Source organism: Chiloscyllium punctatum, chromosome 24, assembly GCF_047496795.1.
Source record: "Chiloscyllium punctatum isolate Juve2018m chromosome 24, sChiPun1.3, whole genome shotgun sequence".
Taxonomy (NCBI): domain Eukaryota; kingdom Metazoa; phylum Chordata; class Chondrichthyes; order Orectolobiformes; family Hemiscylliidae; genus Chiloscyllium; species Chiloscyllium punctatum.
In genome coordinates this window covers 62,368,071-62,383,187 of record NC_092762.1, presented here as the reverse complement: position 1 = coordinate 62,383,187, position 15,117 = coordinate 62,368,071, and the positions used below count along the sequence as shown (strand labels likewise).

At 42.3% G+C, this 15,117-nt stretch overlaps 1 protein-coding gene across 5 annotated transcripts in view; it reads right to left on the bottom strand.

The window, feature by feature from the left end:
• Window positions 1-15,117, bottom strand: part of mllt1a (MLLT1 super elongation complex subunit a) — a 115,045-nt gene that overhangs the window by 40,305 nt on the left and 59,623 nt on the right. For all 5 annotated transcript variants that reach the window (XR_011964019.1, XM_072594019.1, XM_072594017.1 and 2 more), the window contains exons 3-4: window positions 11,739-11,821; window positions 1,017-1,160 (exon numbers count right to left, since the gene is read on the bottom strand). Coding sequence is in view for 4 of the 5 variants with exons in the window: in XM_072594019.1 (XP_072450120.1) it covers window positions 1,017-1,160; window positions 11,739-11,821 (227 nt within the window). In the remaining variant the exon portion in view is untranslated. The remainder of the gene's footprint in view (window positions 1-1,016; window positions 1,161-11,738; window positions 11,822-15,117) is intronic.

Sequence of the window (15,117 nt, the reverse complement as noted above, 5' to 3'; positions counted from 1 at the left end):
CAAACTGAGAAGAGCATTAATGCACACTGAGCCGCCACCACTTTAAATATGCTGACTAACAAATATAATGCCCCTGTCCCAACTCAGGATCAGCCTTCTGGAGTCCGTATTCACCATTTTAAGGTGCTTCACAGAACATGGTCACCAAGAATACTGATACGCCACACACTGCAACACTGAAAAAGACACCCAAAACTCCCAATGAACGCTCCTCTTCAGAGCAGAGTCCTGCTGAGGAGACAAGGTCATATGGTCACTATGTCACCCTGTCACTGTCACACTTAGCATGCATTTTCCCATGCTTTGTAAATTAATAGGTTTATCTACTTTGTCACCAAGTCTTCACATGTCAATGTCTACTTACTTGCTGAAATGTTATCTACCAGCTAATATTCTCTGTTGCAACATGAAACTTTAAAACCATTCCACTTCAGAGAATTCCTTCTAATCCTGGCTGCATAAAATTTCCATTTGCCTGACAGGTCTCTGCTGTCTGAATACCTCGACGTTTTTCTAGAAAGCAGAAATCCTCCATATAAAAGGCAAACAGATTTTTTTAAATGTTTTGCACCCCAGTGGGGGGGGGGTGCCTCCCATATTCAAGGCCAATTGGAGAATTTTCTTTTAATTAACTCACAGAATGTGGGCACCATTGGCTAGATTAGCATTTATTGTCCATTACTAATTGCCCAGATAGCAGTTAAGTGTTAACTACATTGCTGTGGTCCAGAGTCACTTGTAGGCCATACCAAGTAAAGGCCGGCTTCCTTCCCTAAAGGACTTGAGTAAATGTCGGGATTTTTGTGGTGATTAGATCCTTAATTCCAGATTTTGATTGGATTCAAATTCCACCATCTGCCATGGTGAGATTCGAACCCTAAAAAATTGCTTGGTTCTCTGGAATAATAGTCTAACAATAATACCACAAGGTCATCAACTCCTCTTCAGCATATATTCAGTACGACATTACTGGAATATAAAGTTAAAGCCTGCATTACCTGGCGACTGAAACTTACCCCTCCTGCTTTCAAAAGCTTGCGTCGAAATTCCTTGGTTGGGTTGTTAAAGGTGAGTTTCTCACAGCGTAGATGATTCACAGGTGGATTCCCTTCCAGATTTAGAAACAAATCATATGTGAAGCAAACCTTTTTGGGCTCTTCCTGATGAGGAAAAAAAACAAAATATTTAGAGTCTTGCTACTCTATACAAATGCTAAATGTTTTATCTAAAAAACATGATCTTAATCAGTGCATTTAAATCAAAAATCAGAAAACAGCAGATTAAAATAACTCATTTAACTTTGCTACTTTACAAAGTTTATGGCATTCCAGTCAAAAATCAAAGTTATTCATTCTGACATCAGACTTCCTGCTTTCGTATTTTTTTTTGACTTACAGTTTAGGTTCCTGCCCATTTAACAAATTGCACATGCAATTACATCCAAAAATAATGAATAAATTTCACTTTAAAAGATAACATACTAAAGTCCTGAACATATTAGTACTGACATGAGAAGACACAAAAACATTATTTCTCAGTAATATATAATGTTACACCTCATGTAAGTCTTCTGTCTATTATACTTCAGCATTCTAGCCTATCAGATACTTCAAGAATAAACTTCTGTTGTCACACTCAGAAATAGGAATTTTGTTGGAACAAACAAATGCCCAGCAATAGAAGCAAAGTGTTTGCATCCTCTTAATGCATTAAGCCCATAAAAACAGAGTTGTCTCTCCTACAGCCTGAACCCTATAAGAATTCATATTTAGTTAACATAACTTAGATGTCTGTGTTTATAGCAAGTTATCTACAGCCACAAGATATGCTTTACTAATTAGGAACAAAATAGTGTCCACTGCAAATCAAGCCAAACATGATTTTTATTGAAGGCACAGCACACACGTGATCAATGTGCATTGTGCTGTGCTGTTATTTTAAAGATCAATGGTCCAGTGGATGCACTCTCTTACGAACACATGGCTGAATGGGAACTAGATAGCAGGAAGGAAGTCTCATCACTGCTATCTAAAACAATCAACTACTTGCTGGCTTTGTCATTGCATGACTTCTCCTCGCTGTTGGTATGATTCCACAAGCATTTGGTGTTTTCAGTAGTTGACTGAAGTTGATAAAAGCAAATGGTCTGGTCAGCATTGAGGAACTTTCTCTGACTTCAAGGCTTCTGCACAAACCTGTTGCAAAACATGGCTACCTGGGACGAGGAGTTACACAGAACTTCCTCACAGAATAGAAAATGATTAGGAGAATGAGTGCAATGCAGTTGATTCATGCACAAGGACACCCAGATCCCTCAGCACCTAAACTCACGGAGGTTTCTTTCCATTTAGATAATATGTTGGTCTTTCTCTTCTTCTGACCAAAGTGGATAACCTCACACTTATCGACACTAAACTTCATCTGTCAAATTTTGGCCCATCCACCTGACCCTTCCATTTTTCTTATTTCTTCATCGCAACTTAATTTTCCACCATTTTAGTATGATACACTTTCGATCTCTGCATCTAAGTCAATAATATAAATTGTAAATGGCTACAGCCTTGGAACCTATGGCACCTTCTAGTTACATTTTGTCAAAGATCAATCCAAAGAAAAAGACCAATTTATCCCGACTCTCTGCTTCTGACTGGTTAGATAATCCTCTATGTTAGCTAATAAATTACCCCATGCCTCATGTGGTCTTTCCTTGTGCATTAACCTTTTGATCCCCATTATCCAAATTGCTTGTTTCATCTTCAAAGAACTCTAGCAAATTAATCAAAAATGATTTACCCTTCATAAAACAGTGCTGATTCGGATGGATTGTATTTTGACTTTCCAAATGACCTGTTATTACTTCCTTAAAAACAGATTCTAACAATTTCCCTCACTACATATCTATAGTTCATTAACTGTTTAATGCTCTTGGTTTTGTTTCATTCATTTCCAGAATGTGGGCATTGCTGTCTAAGCTAATTAGGAGAGAACGTGAGGACTGCAGATGCTGGAGATCAGAGCTGAAAATGTGTTGCTGGAAAAGCGCAGCAGGTCAGGCAGCATCCAAGGAACAGGAGAATCAATGTTTCGAGCATCAGCCCTTCTTGACTACCCTTAATCACCCAGAGGGCAGTTAAGAGTCAACTACATTGCTTTAGATCAGGAGTCACGTGTCAGCCAGATCAGTTAAGTATGGTAGATTAGTTTCGTCAAACAACAATTATGAACTAGATAGGTTTACAGTGACAATTGACAATGGTTATATGGTTGGCATTAGGCTAGTTTTTTAACCCAATTTTTTCATTGAATTCAACTTTCACCATATGCCACATTGGGATTTAAACCCATTTCTCCAGAACATTAGTCTGGATTTCAGTGTTAATAGTCCACATGCAGAACCTTACTCCCTGCTGTCACATTGTCTCTGACAGTTTCATGCCAATTTTTCTGCTATCAGTTTGACGTGCATATTTGCAATCATAAAGCCCCAAGTAAACAGGTTCTGACCACTAGGTGGTGCTATGTTGCCCTTTACCCCAAGCTGAAAAATGCACAGCGCGTTCTGGCAAAACATCAAAGCCCTGAATATATGACCCTAATCAACACAATTGGCCTGGTCTGCTGGACCTAAATATTAGCATAGAATCATAGAGATATACAGTATGGAAACGGATCCTGCGGTCCAACCCATCAATGCCAACCAGATCACCTTTATATATATCTAGTCCCATTTACCAGCATTTGGTCCATATCCCTTTAATCCCTTCTGATTCATATACCCATCCAGATGCCTTTCAAATGTTGCAATTGAACCAGTCTCCACCATTTCCTCTGGAAGTTGATTCCATACATGCACTATCCTCTGCGTGAAAAGGTTGCCCCTTAGGGTCCTTTTCAATTTTTCCCCTCCCATCTTAAACCTATGCGCTTCAGTTTTGTACTCCTCCATGCCAGGAAAAAGACCTTGTCTATTTACCCTACCAATGCATCTCATGATTTTATAAACCTCTATAGGGTCACCCCTCAGCCTTTGTCGCTCCAAGGAAATTAGCCCCAATCTGTTCAACCTCTCCCATCGGTCAAACCCTCCAACCCTGGCAATATCCTTGCAAATCTTTTCTAAAGCCTTTCAAGTTTCACAACATTCTATATGAGGGAGAACAGAATTGCACACAATATGCCATTATGGGCCTAAACAACATCCTGTATAACTGCAACATGACCTCCGAACTCCTATACTCAATGCAGTGTACAATAAAGGCAAGCATTCTTCACTAACCTATCAACGTATGACTCCATTTTCAAGGAACTATTAGCCTGCACTCCAAGGACTTTTGTTCAGCAACACTCCCCAGGACAGTACCATTAAGTGAATAAGTCCTGCCCTGATTTACCTTTCTAAAATGCAGCACCTCACATTTATCTAAATTAAACTCCATATGGCATTCCTCGGCCCATTGGCCCATCTGATAAAGATTCCATTGTAATCTGAGGTAACCTTCTTCACTGTCCACTACACCTCCAATTTTGGTATCACCTGGACTCCTATAACCACATCTCCTATGTTCACATCCAAATCATTTACATGCATAGGGTCGCATGATGTACTACTTGATTGGGAGAGCTTGGGAAAACACAACAGTGCAGTGGAGATTTCACAGCAGGTGTAAGAATCTGGGGTCACCAGAAACAGCATTCAAGTCTGCAAAAGAAATATGTTCGTTCATATAGCTCCATGCATGACTTCATCAGATTGAAATACGCTTTATGATTAACAAAATGCATTTGGTCACTGCTATAATGTAGGAAACATGAAAATCACTTTGCACAAAGCAAGCTTCCACAAACAGCAATATGATAATCATCAAATAACATGCTTTTAATGACTAGATTTGTGGTGTAAATATCGACAAAAACACCAAGAAAAATTCCTCTGCACGTCTTAGAAAAAGTGACATAGAAGCTGAGGGAGAAGACAAGGGCTTAGTTCAACTTAAAACCAAAATAATTGCAAATACTGGAAATTAGAAACAAAATCAGAAATCACTGGCAAAACTAAACAGGTCTGGCAGGACCCATGGACAGAAATCAGAGATCTGAAGAAGGGTGCTGTTCAGTTTTTCGAACAATTCTGTTTTTGTGCTTTGGTTTAACTTCTCATCTGAAGGGCAGTCCTTCCAACAGTGTAGCACTACCTTAGTACTATACTAGCAGGTCAGCATAGAGTTTGTGCTCAAGTCTCTGGATAAAGTTAAAAATCACACAACACTAGGCTGTAGTCCAAAAGGTTTATTTGGAAGTATTTTGGAGAGCTGCTCCTTTGTAAGGTAGCTGTGGAGCAGGATCATAAGACACAGGATTTATAGCAAAAGTCAGTGTCACGCATGAAACTGATACAATATATTGAACAAACTTAGATGGCTGTTAAGTCTTTCATATTTTAGAATGGATTGGAAGTTTCAGTTCATTAATATGCAAGTCCCAGAACTTCTTTCAAATCACATTCTTAGACAACTTAAGGTTATTTAAAAAGGTGACATCTCAGCTCAGTCAATGCATTAAAGGTGTGAGGTTAAAGTCTGTATCCCAATCTTGAGTCAGACTGGTTCTATTTCCAAAGTAGGAATTTATAAAATGTTACACATTTTTGGATCATTGGAATTTCTTTTGGGGTAGAAGTGACCTGTACAAGAAGGACGGATTGCACCTAAATTGGAAGGGGACTAATATACTGGCAGGAAAATTTGCTACAACTGCTTGGGAGGATTTAAACTATTAAAGTGGGGGGGTGGTGGGTGGGTCCCAGGGAAATAGTGAGGAAAGAGATGAGTACAGCTGAGAACAGAAGTGAGTCAAACAGTCAGGGCAGGCAGGGACAAGGTAGGGCTAATAAATTAAACTGCATTTATTTCAATGCAAGGGGCCTATCAGGGAAGGCAAATGAATTCAGGGCATGGTTAGGAACATGGGACCCAGATATCATAGCAATTACAGAAACATGGCTCAGGGATGGGCAGGACTGGCAGCTTAATGTTCCAGGATACAAATGCTACAGGAAGGATGGAAAGGGAGACAAGAGAGGAGGGGGACTGACATTTTTATAAAGGGATAGCATTACAACTGTGCTGAGGGAGGATATTCCCTGAAATACATCCAGGGAAGTTATTTGGGTGAAACTGAGAAATAAGAAAGGGATGATCACCTTATTGGGATTGTATTATAGACCCCCCAATAGTCACAGGGAAATTGAGAAACAAACTTGGAAGGAGATCTCAGCTATCTGTAAGAATAATAGGGTAGTTTTGGTAGGAGACTAACTTTCCAAACATCGACTGGGACTGCCATAGTGTTAAAGGTTTAGATGGAGAGGAATTTCTTAAGTGCGTACAAGACAATTTTCTGATTCAGCATATGGATGTACCTGCTAGAGAAGGTGCAAAACCTGACCTACTCTTGGGAAATAAGGCAGGGCAGGTGACTGAGGTGTCAGTGGGGGAGCACTTTGGGGCCAGCGAACATAATTCGATTAGTTTTAAAATAGTGATGGAAAAGGATAGACCAGATTTAAAAGTTGAAGTTCTAAATTGGAGAAAGGCCAATTGTGACATTGTTAGGCAAGAACTTTCGAAAGCTGTTTGGAGGCAGATGTTCACAGGTAAAGGGACGGCTGGAAAATGGGAAGCCTTCAGAAATAAGATAACAAGAATCCAGAGAAAGTACATTCCTGTCAGGGTGAAAGGGAAGGCTAGTAGGTAAAGGGAATGCTGGATGATGAAAGAAATTGAGGGTTTGGTTAAGAAAAAGAAGGAAGCATATTTCAGGTATAAGGTAAAAACAATGACTGCAGATGCTGAAAACCAAATACTGGATTAGTGGTGCTGGAAGAGCACAGCAGTTCAGGCAGCATCCAACGAGCAGTGAAATCGACGTTTCGGGCAAAAGCCCTTCATCAGGAATAAAGGCAGTGAGCCTGAAGCATGAAGAGATAAGCTAGAGGAGGGTGGGGGTGGGGAGAGAGTAGCATAGAGTACAATGGGTGAATGGGGGAGGAGATGAAGGTGATAGGTCAAGGAGGAGAGGGTGGAGTGGATAAGTGGAAAAGAAGATAGGCAGGTCGGACAAGTCAAGGAGACAGTAACTGAGCTGGAAGTTTGAAACTAGGATGAGGTGGGGGAAGGGGAAATGAGGAAGCTGTTGAAGTCCACATTGATGCCCTGGGGTTGAAGTGTTCCGAGGCGGAAGATGAGGCGTTCTTCCTCCAGGCGTCTGGTGGTGAGGGAGCGGCGGTGAAGGAGGCCCAGGACCTCCATGTCCTCGGCAGAGTGGGAGGGGGAGTTGAAATGTTGGGCCACGGGGCGGTTTGGTTGATTGGTGCGGGTGTCCCGGAGATGTTCCCTAAAGCACTCTGCTAGGAGGCGGCCAGTCTCCCCAATATAGAGGTGACCACATCGGGAGCAACGGATACAATAAATGATATTGGTGGATGTGCAGGTGAAACTTTGATGGATGTGGAAGGCTCCTTTAGGGCCTTGGATAGAGGTGAGGGAGGAGGTGTGGGCACAGGTTTTACAGTTCCTGCGGTGGCAGGGGAAAGTGCCAGAATGGGAGGGTGGGTCGTAGGGGGGTGTGGACCTGACCTGGTAGTCACGGAGGGAACGGTCTTTGCGGAAGGCGGAAAGGGGTGGGGAGGGAAATATATCCCTGGTGGTGGGGTCTTTTTGGAGGTGGCGGAAATGTCGGTGGATGATTTGGTTGATGCGAAGTTTTGTAGGGTGGAAGGTGAGCACCAGGGGCGTTCTGTCCTTGTTACGGTTGGAGGGGTGGGGTCTGAGGGTGGAGGTGCGGGATGTGGACGAGATGCATTGGAGGGCATCTTTAACCACGTGGGAAGGGAAATTGCGGTCTCTAAAGAAGGAGGCCATCTGGTGTGTCCTATGGTGGAACTGGTCCTCCTGGGAGCAGATACGGCGGAGGCGGAGAAATTGGGAATACGGGATGGCATTTTTGCAAGAGATAGGGTGGGAAGAGGTGTAATCCAGGTAGCTATGGGAGTCAGTGGGTTTGTAAAAAATGTCAGTGTAAAGTCGGTCGTCACTAATGGAGATGGAGAGGTCCAGGAAGGGGAGCGAGGTGTCAGAGATAGTCCAGGTAAATTTAAGGTCAGGGTGGAATGTGTTGGTGAAGTTGATGAATTGCTCAACCTCCTTGCGGGAGCACGAGGTGGCGCCAATGCAGTCATCAATGTAGCGGAGGAAGAGATGGGGAGTGGTGCCAGTGTAATTACGGAAGATCAACTGTTCTACATAGCCAACAAAGAGACAAGCATAGCTGGGGCCCATACGTGTGCCCATGGCTACGCCTTTGGTCTGGAGGAAGTGGGAGGATTCAAAGGAGAAATTGTTAAGGGTGAGGACCAGTTCGGCCAAACGAATGAGAGTGTCAGTGGAAGGGTACTGTTGGGGACGTCTGGAGAGGAAAAAACGGAGGGCTTGGAGGCCCTGGTCATGGCGAATGGAGGTGTAGAGGGATTGGATATCCATGGTGAATTTGAGGCGTTGGGGGCCGGGGAAACGGAAGTCTTGGAGGAGGTGGAGGGCGTGGGTGGTGTCTCGAACGTATGTGGGGAGTTCCTGGACTGGGGGGGATAGGACAGTGTCGAGGTAGGTAGAGATGAGTTCAGTGGGGCAGGAGCATGCTGAGACAATGGGTCGGCCAGGGTGGTCAGGCTTGTGGATCTTGGGAAGGAGGTAGAACCGGGCAGTGCGGACTATGAGGTTGGAAGCTGTGGGTGGGAGATCTCCTGAGGTGATGAGGTTCTGTATGGTCTGGGAGATGATGGTTTGGTGATGGGGGGTGGGGTCATGGTCGAGGGGGCAGTAGGAAGAGGTGTCCTCGAGTTGGCGTTTGGCTTCAGCGGTGTAGAGGTCAGTGCGCCAGACTACCACTGCGCCCCCTTTATCCGCTGGCTTGATGGTGAGGTTGGGATTGGAGGGCTGTGCGTTGTGAGGGTGAGAGGTTGGAGTGGGGGAGGGGGGACGACAGGTTGAGGCGGTTAATGTCCCAGCGGCAGTTGGAAATGAAGAGGTCGAGGGCAGGTAATAGACAGGATAGATTGAGTGAATCCTTAGAAGAGTATAAAAGAAGTAGGAGTATACTTAAGAGGGAAATCAGGAGGGCAAAACAGGGATATGAGATAGCTTTGGCAAATAGAATTAAGGAGAATCCGAAGAGTTTTTACAAATATATTAAGGACAAAATGGTGACTAGGGAGAGAATAGGGCCCCTCAAAGATCAGCAAGGCGGCCTTTGTGTGGAGCCACAGAAAATGGGGGAGACACTAAATGAATATTTTGCACCAGTATTTACTGTGGAAAAGGATATGGAAGATATAGACTGTAGGGAAATAGATGGTGACATCTTGCAAAATGTCCAGATTACAGAGGAGGCAGTGCTGAATGTCCTGAAATGGGTAACAGTGGATAAATCCCCAGGACCTGATCAGGTGTACCCGAGAACTCTGTGGGAAGCCAGAGAAGTGATTGCTGGGCCTCTTGCTGAGATATTTGCATCATCAATAGTCACAGGTGAGGTGCCGGAAGACTGGAGATTGGCAAACGTGGTGCCACTGTTTAAGACTGGTGAGCCTGACCTCAGTGGTGGGCAAGTTGTTGGATGGAATCCTGAGGGAAAGGATGTACATGTATTTCGAAAGGCAAGGACTGATTCGGGATACTCAACATGGCTTTGTGCGTGGGAAATCATGTCTCACAAACTTGATGGAGTTTTTTGAAGAAGTAACAAAGAGGATTGATGAGGGCAAAGCAGTAGATGTGATCTATATGGACTTCAGTAAGGTGTTCGACAAGGTTCCCCATGGGAGACTGATTAGCAAAGTTAGATCTCATGGATTACAGGGAGAACTAGCCATTTGGATACAGAACTGGCTCAAAGGTAGAAGACAGAGGGTGGTGGTGGAGGGTTGTTTTTCAGACTGGAGGCCTGTGACCAGTGGAGTGCCACAAGGATCGGTGCTGGGTCCTCTAGCTTTTGTCATTTACATAAATGATTTGGATGTGAGCATAAGAGGTACAGTTAGTAAGTTTGCAGATGACACCAAAATTGGAGGTATAGTGGAGAGCAAAGAGGGTTACCTCAGATTACAACAGGATCTGGACCATATGGGTCAATGGGCTGAGAAGTGGCAGATGGAGTTTAATTCAGATAAATGCAAGGTGCTGCATTTTGGGAAAGCACATCTGAGCTGGACTTATACACTTAATGGTAAGGTCCTAGGGAGTATTGCTGAACAAAGAGACCTTGGAGTGCAGGTTCATAACTCCTTGAAAGTGGAGTTGCAGGTAGATAGGATAGTTAAGAAGACGTTTGGTATGCTTTCCTTTATTGGTCAGAGTATTGAGTACAGGAGTTGGGAGGTCATGTTGCGGCTGTACAGGACATTGGTTAGGCCACTGTTGGATTATTGCGTGCAATTCTGGTCTACTTCCTATCGGAAAGATGTTGTGAAACTTGAAAGGGTTCAGAAAAGATTTACAAGGATGTTGGCAGAGTTGGAGGATTTGAGCTACAGGGAGAGGCCGAACAGGCTGAGGCTGTTTTCCCTGGAGCGTCGGAGCTGAGGGGTGACATTACAGAGGTTTACAAAGTTATGAGGGGCATGGACAGGATAAATAGACAAAGTCTTTTTCCTGGGGTCGGGGAGTCCAGAACTAGAGGGCATAGGTTTAGGATGAGAGGGGAAAGATATAAAAGAGACCTAAGGGGCAACCTTTTCATGCAGAGGATGGTACATGTATGGAATGAGCTGCCAGAGGATGTAGTGGAGGCTGGTACAATTGCAACATTTAAGAGGCATTTGGATGGGTATATGAATAGGAAGGGTTTGGAGGGATATGGGCCGGGTGCTGGCAGGTGGGTCTAGATTGAGTTGGGATATCTGGTCGGCATGGACAGGTTGGACCAACGAGACTGTTTCCATGCTGTACATCTCTATGACTGCCTGCATTGACTGCCTGCAGCTTGTACGTTTTTGTTCAAAAAACGCACCATCAGGCAGTCAATCCATGTAACAATTATTAAATCCTAGGTTTGTTCAATATATTGTATCATGAATGCATGACACTGCGATCATTTGCTATAAATTCTATGTCTTATGATCTTGCTCCACAGCTATCTAATGCAGGAGCAGTGCTCCGAAAGCTAGTACTTCTAAGTAAATCTGTTGGCGATGTGTGATTCTTAATTTTGTCCACCCCAGTCCAACACCAGCACCTTCATGAGTCTTTGGAGCGAAGGCACTCTTGAGAGTAAGAATAATGTCTGGTCTCGTGGAAGAGTGGTCAAGGGGAGACAAACAGCATGCACAGTTGTCTGACTGAATTTGAGATTTTTCAGATAGCTTTGGAGAAACTGCTTAACAACTATAGCTGAAGGGTTAGAGGGAAACAGAACTCCAGAACCCTCCTATACTGTACTGTGATTTGAGGTGCTAAAGAGATTGTGAAATTAAAATAGAAAATGCTGAAAATATTTCAGCAGGTCAGCCAGCACCTGAGAGAAATAATACATTCTGGTTGTAACTGTTCATCAGAATCACAGGCTGACCTAAGATTCTGGGTTATGGAATCAGACAGAGCTGGGGACAAGAAAAGATTAAAGCTCAGAGTGACCTTCTGTTTACTCTTTTTTTAAAATTAAAAGTAAAGTTTGATCAGCAGAAGTACCTTGTTCTTGAAGTAGACATCAATTGGCATAATAAATCCAGCGTAGCCAGACTCCTCCACTTTATAAGGTGGTTCCTTGCAAACTACATTGGAAGAAATAAAAAACACTAAGTTTTCCTTTTTTAACATTTAACAAGGAGTTTCAAAAAAACCTATCAGTCCAACACCAAAACTGAAGGCCTCATTAAGAACAAGAAAGGAAACTGCTTTTTTTTAATTCAGTTGCTTCATCAGAATTATTAACATTTCTCTCCTGTTCTTCTGGAATGATAATGCGACTACTGGACACTTGAACTTTGAAGCACCCCGTGGGTCAGTTATTCATCTTGCTCCTCCCCCCTTGACCAAAATAGTTTTCCAACAATTTTATCTCTCACACCTATTCATATAAAAACAAAGGTGAGTGGGGAAAAGAATATGCGGGGTCAACCTCATGCACCATCTTGACAAAATGCAATAAAGGTAACTTCTGGAGTAGACAAAAAGTGGTAGCTTATCCCACTGGAAGTTCTGGAAAGTTCCATGACTCCGCCAAATCAATCAATCAAGCAAGCTCCTAGAAATTGTGGCCAAAACTTTCAATTTGGTTCTTCTCATTACATGACTTACATTTCTCCTTTTAGGTTCTCTCACTTTGCACACTGATCTTTGTTCAATGAGGCTGTTAAACAATCCAACTCTAAAGACAAGGTAAGGAGACATATGACAGACAAACACTTCTCCCTTCTAGAGAAACCTGTACTTGGGATGTGGCCCAAGAAATTTAGTAGAGATGAGAGCTTTATGCAAAATCCTAAACATTAATCCATGGAATGCTGCGAAATGCTGACTCAATTCAGCATCCTTAAATCATAGCTATCATTTAAAAACCAAAACTCTTCAGTGAATGCTGCTACCATTGTCACTGCTCTGCAGGCTAAATCCTGCTAAATGTCAAACTGATGGGGAAGAACCAGCAGAAGAGGCAAAGAAAATAAAATGTTATTCCATGAAACAAGTCTTCTACACAATTGACACCCTTGCTTTACAGAAGTTTCGAGTTGCTGTGCAGCAAAAAGATTTAACCTTTCACATGCACTGTTTTTAGCAAACTGATTTACGCACACATTCTTGATTTTTTTCATTTTAACATGGCTCCAATATTTTTAATCAGTGTGCTAATGGTACCACCAACAAAAGTAAACCCTCTATTCAGACCAATGTATGATCATGTTGCTTCCTTAGTTCTGAAAGATCTATGGAAGTGACAGCAATTTAGACAGACAGCTGTACAACTGACATGAAGAAATAAATATGTAATTGCAACACAACATTGATGTGCTAATGTTACACCTGCTGTTTATATAATGAGTCCCTTAGTCTTTGGTCCTTGCTAGAATCAGAGAATTAGGTTGAAAAGTGCAAAATTGAAATCACTGGTTATATCTGATCAAAACTATTTTGCAGCTCAACTTGGAATCAGCCATTTTCCTCCTGCTCTCCATCTCCCATGGTCCCACCATCATCATGGCTTGCTCTTGTATAACATGAGCAAAAATAGTGAGTTTTGAGAAGATTTGTAGCTCAGGTTGAGGTTCTGGATGTAGGTTTGCTCACTGAGCTGGAAAGTTCATTTCCAGATGTTTCGTCACCCTACTAGCTAATATCTTCTGTTGATAAGTCATGCTTTCTATTTATATGTTTGGGTTTCTTTGGGTTGGTAATGTCATTTCCTGTGGTGATGTTATTTTCTGTGGTGATATCATTTCCTGTTCTTTTTCTCATGGGGTGGTAGATGGAGTCGAACTCAATGTGTTTGTTGATAGAGTTCCGGTTGGAATGTCATGCTTCTAGGACTTTATGAAATCACTGAATATTTTTGCTCATTGATGTAGGTTTACTCGCTGAGCAGGAAGGTTCATTTCCAGACGTTATGTCACCCTACTAGCTAATATCTTCAGTGGGCCTCCGAGCGAAGCACTGTTGATAAGTCATGCTTTCTATTTATATGTTTGGGTTTCTTTGGGTTGGTAATGTCATTTCCTGTGGTGATGTTATTTTCTGTGGTGATATCATTTCCTGTTCGTTTTCTCATGGGGTGATAGATGGAGTCTAACTCAATGTGTTTGTTGATAGAGTTCCGGTTGGAATGTCATGCTTCTAGGACTTCTCGTGCATGTTTCTGTTTGGCTTGTCCTAGAATGGATGTGTTGTCCCAGTCAAAGTGGTGTTCTTCCTTATCTGTATGTAAGGATACTAGTGACAGAGGGTCATGTCGTTTTGTGGCTAGTTGGTGTTCATGTATCCTGGTTGCTAGTTTTCTGCCTGTTTGTCCAATGTAGTGTTTGTTACAGTTCTTGCATGGTAATTTGTAAATAACAATAGTTTTGCATGTTGTAGGACAAGCCAAACAGAGACACACAAGAAAATTCCTAGAAGTATGGCATTCCAACCAGAACTCTTATCAACAAACACATCGAGTTCGACTCCATCTACATCGAGTTCGATTCTATCTACAATCCCCTGAGAAAAATAACAGGAAATGACATCACCACAGGAAATGACTTCACCAACCCAAAGAAACCTAAACATATATATAAAAAGCAGGACTTATCAACAGTCCTTTGCACGGAGGCTCACAGAAGATGTTAGCTAGTAGGGTGACAAAACGTCTAGAAATGAACTTTCCAGCTCAGCGAGCAAACCTACATCCAGAACCTCAACCTGAGCTACAAATCTTCTCAAAACTCACTGTTTTTGCTCATGTTATACAAGAGCAAGCCATGATGATGGTGGGACCATGGGAGATGGAGAGCAGGAGGAAAATGGCTGATTCCAAGTTGAGCTGCAAAATAGTTTTGATCAGATATAACCAGTGATTTCAATTTTGCACTTTTCAACCTAATTCTCTGATTCTAGCAAGGACCAAAGACTAAGGGACTCATTATATAAAGCTGTCATAGAAGATATACAATAGGATTCTTATCAAATATTCTCAAGTAAACTGTAGACAAATCTTGGGTAAAGTAAATTTGGGAAAAGATCCATGATGCATGTAGAAATTGGAAAAGTATCTGAAATAGGTCTGTTATATAAAAGCTGGGAGAAATAAACATCTGCAGATGGATTAGATCCGAGATCACTCAAAAAGAAAGAATTATGATACATTGACATTTTCAGCCAATCACAGACATTAGAATGATAACCAAAAAAATGGACAATCAATAACATGACTTCAATGTTCAAAGCAGTGGAAGCCCAACACCTACACAGGCAAGATATACTCTACTAATATAGAGAGGCTGCCAGTAATCATCAACAGAGCAGCTATCATAAGGAGCAGTCAACATATTTTTCAGAACAAATAGGTTACAAATAAAAAGCCTATAAGATATATTTG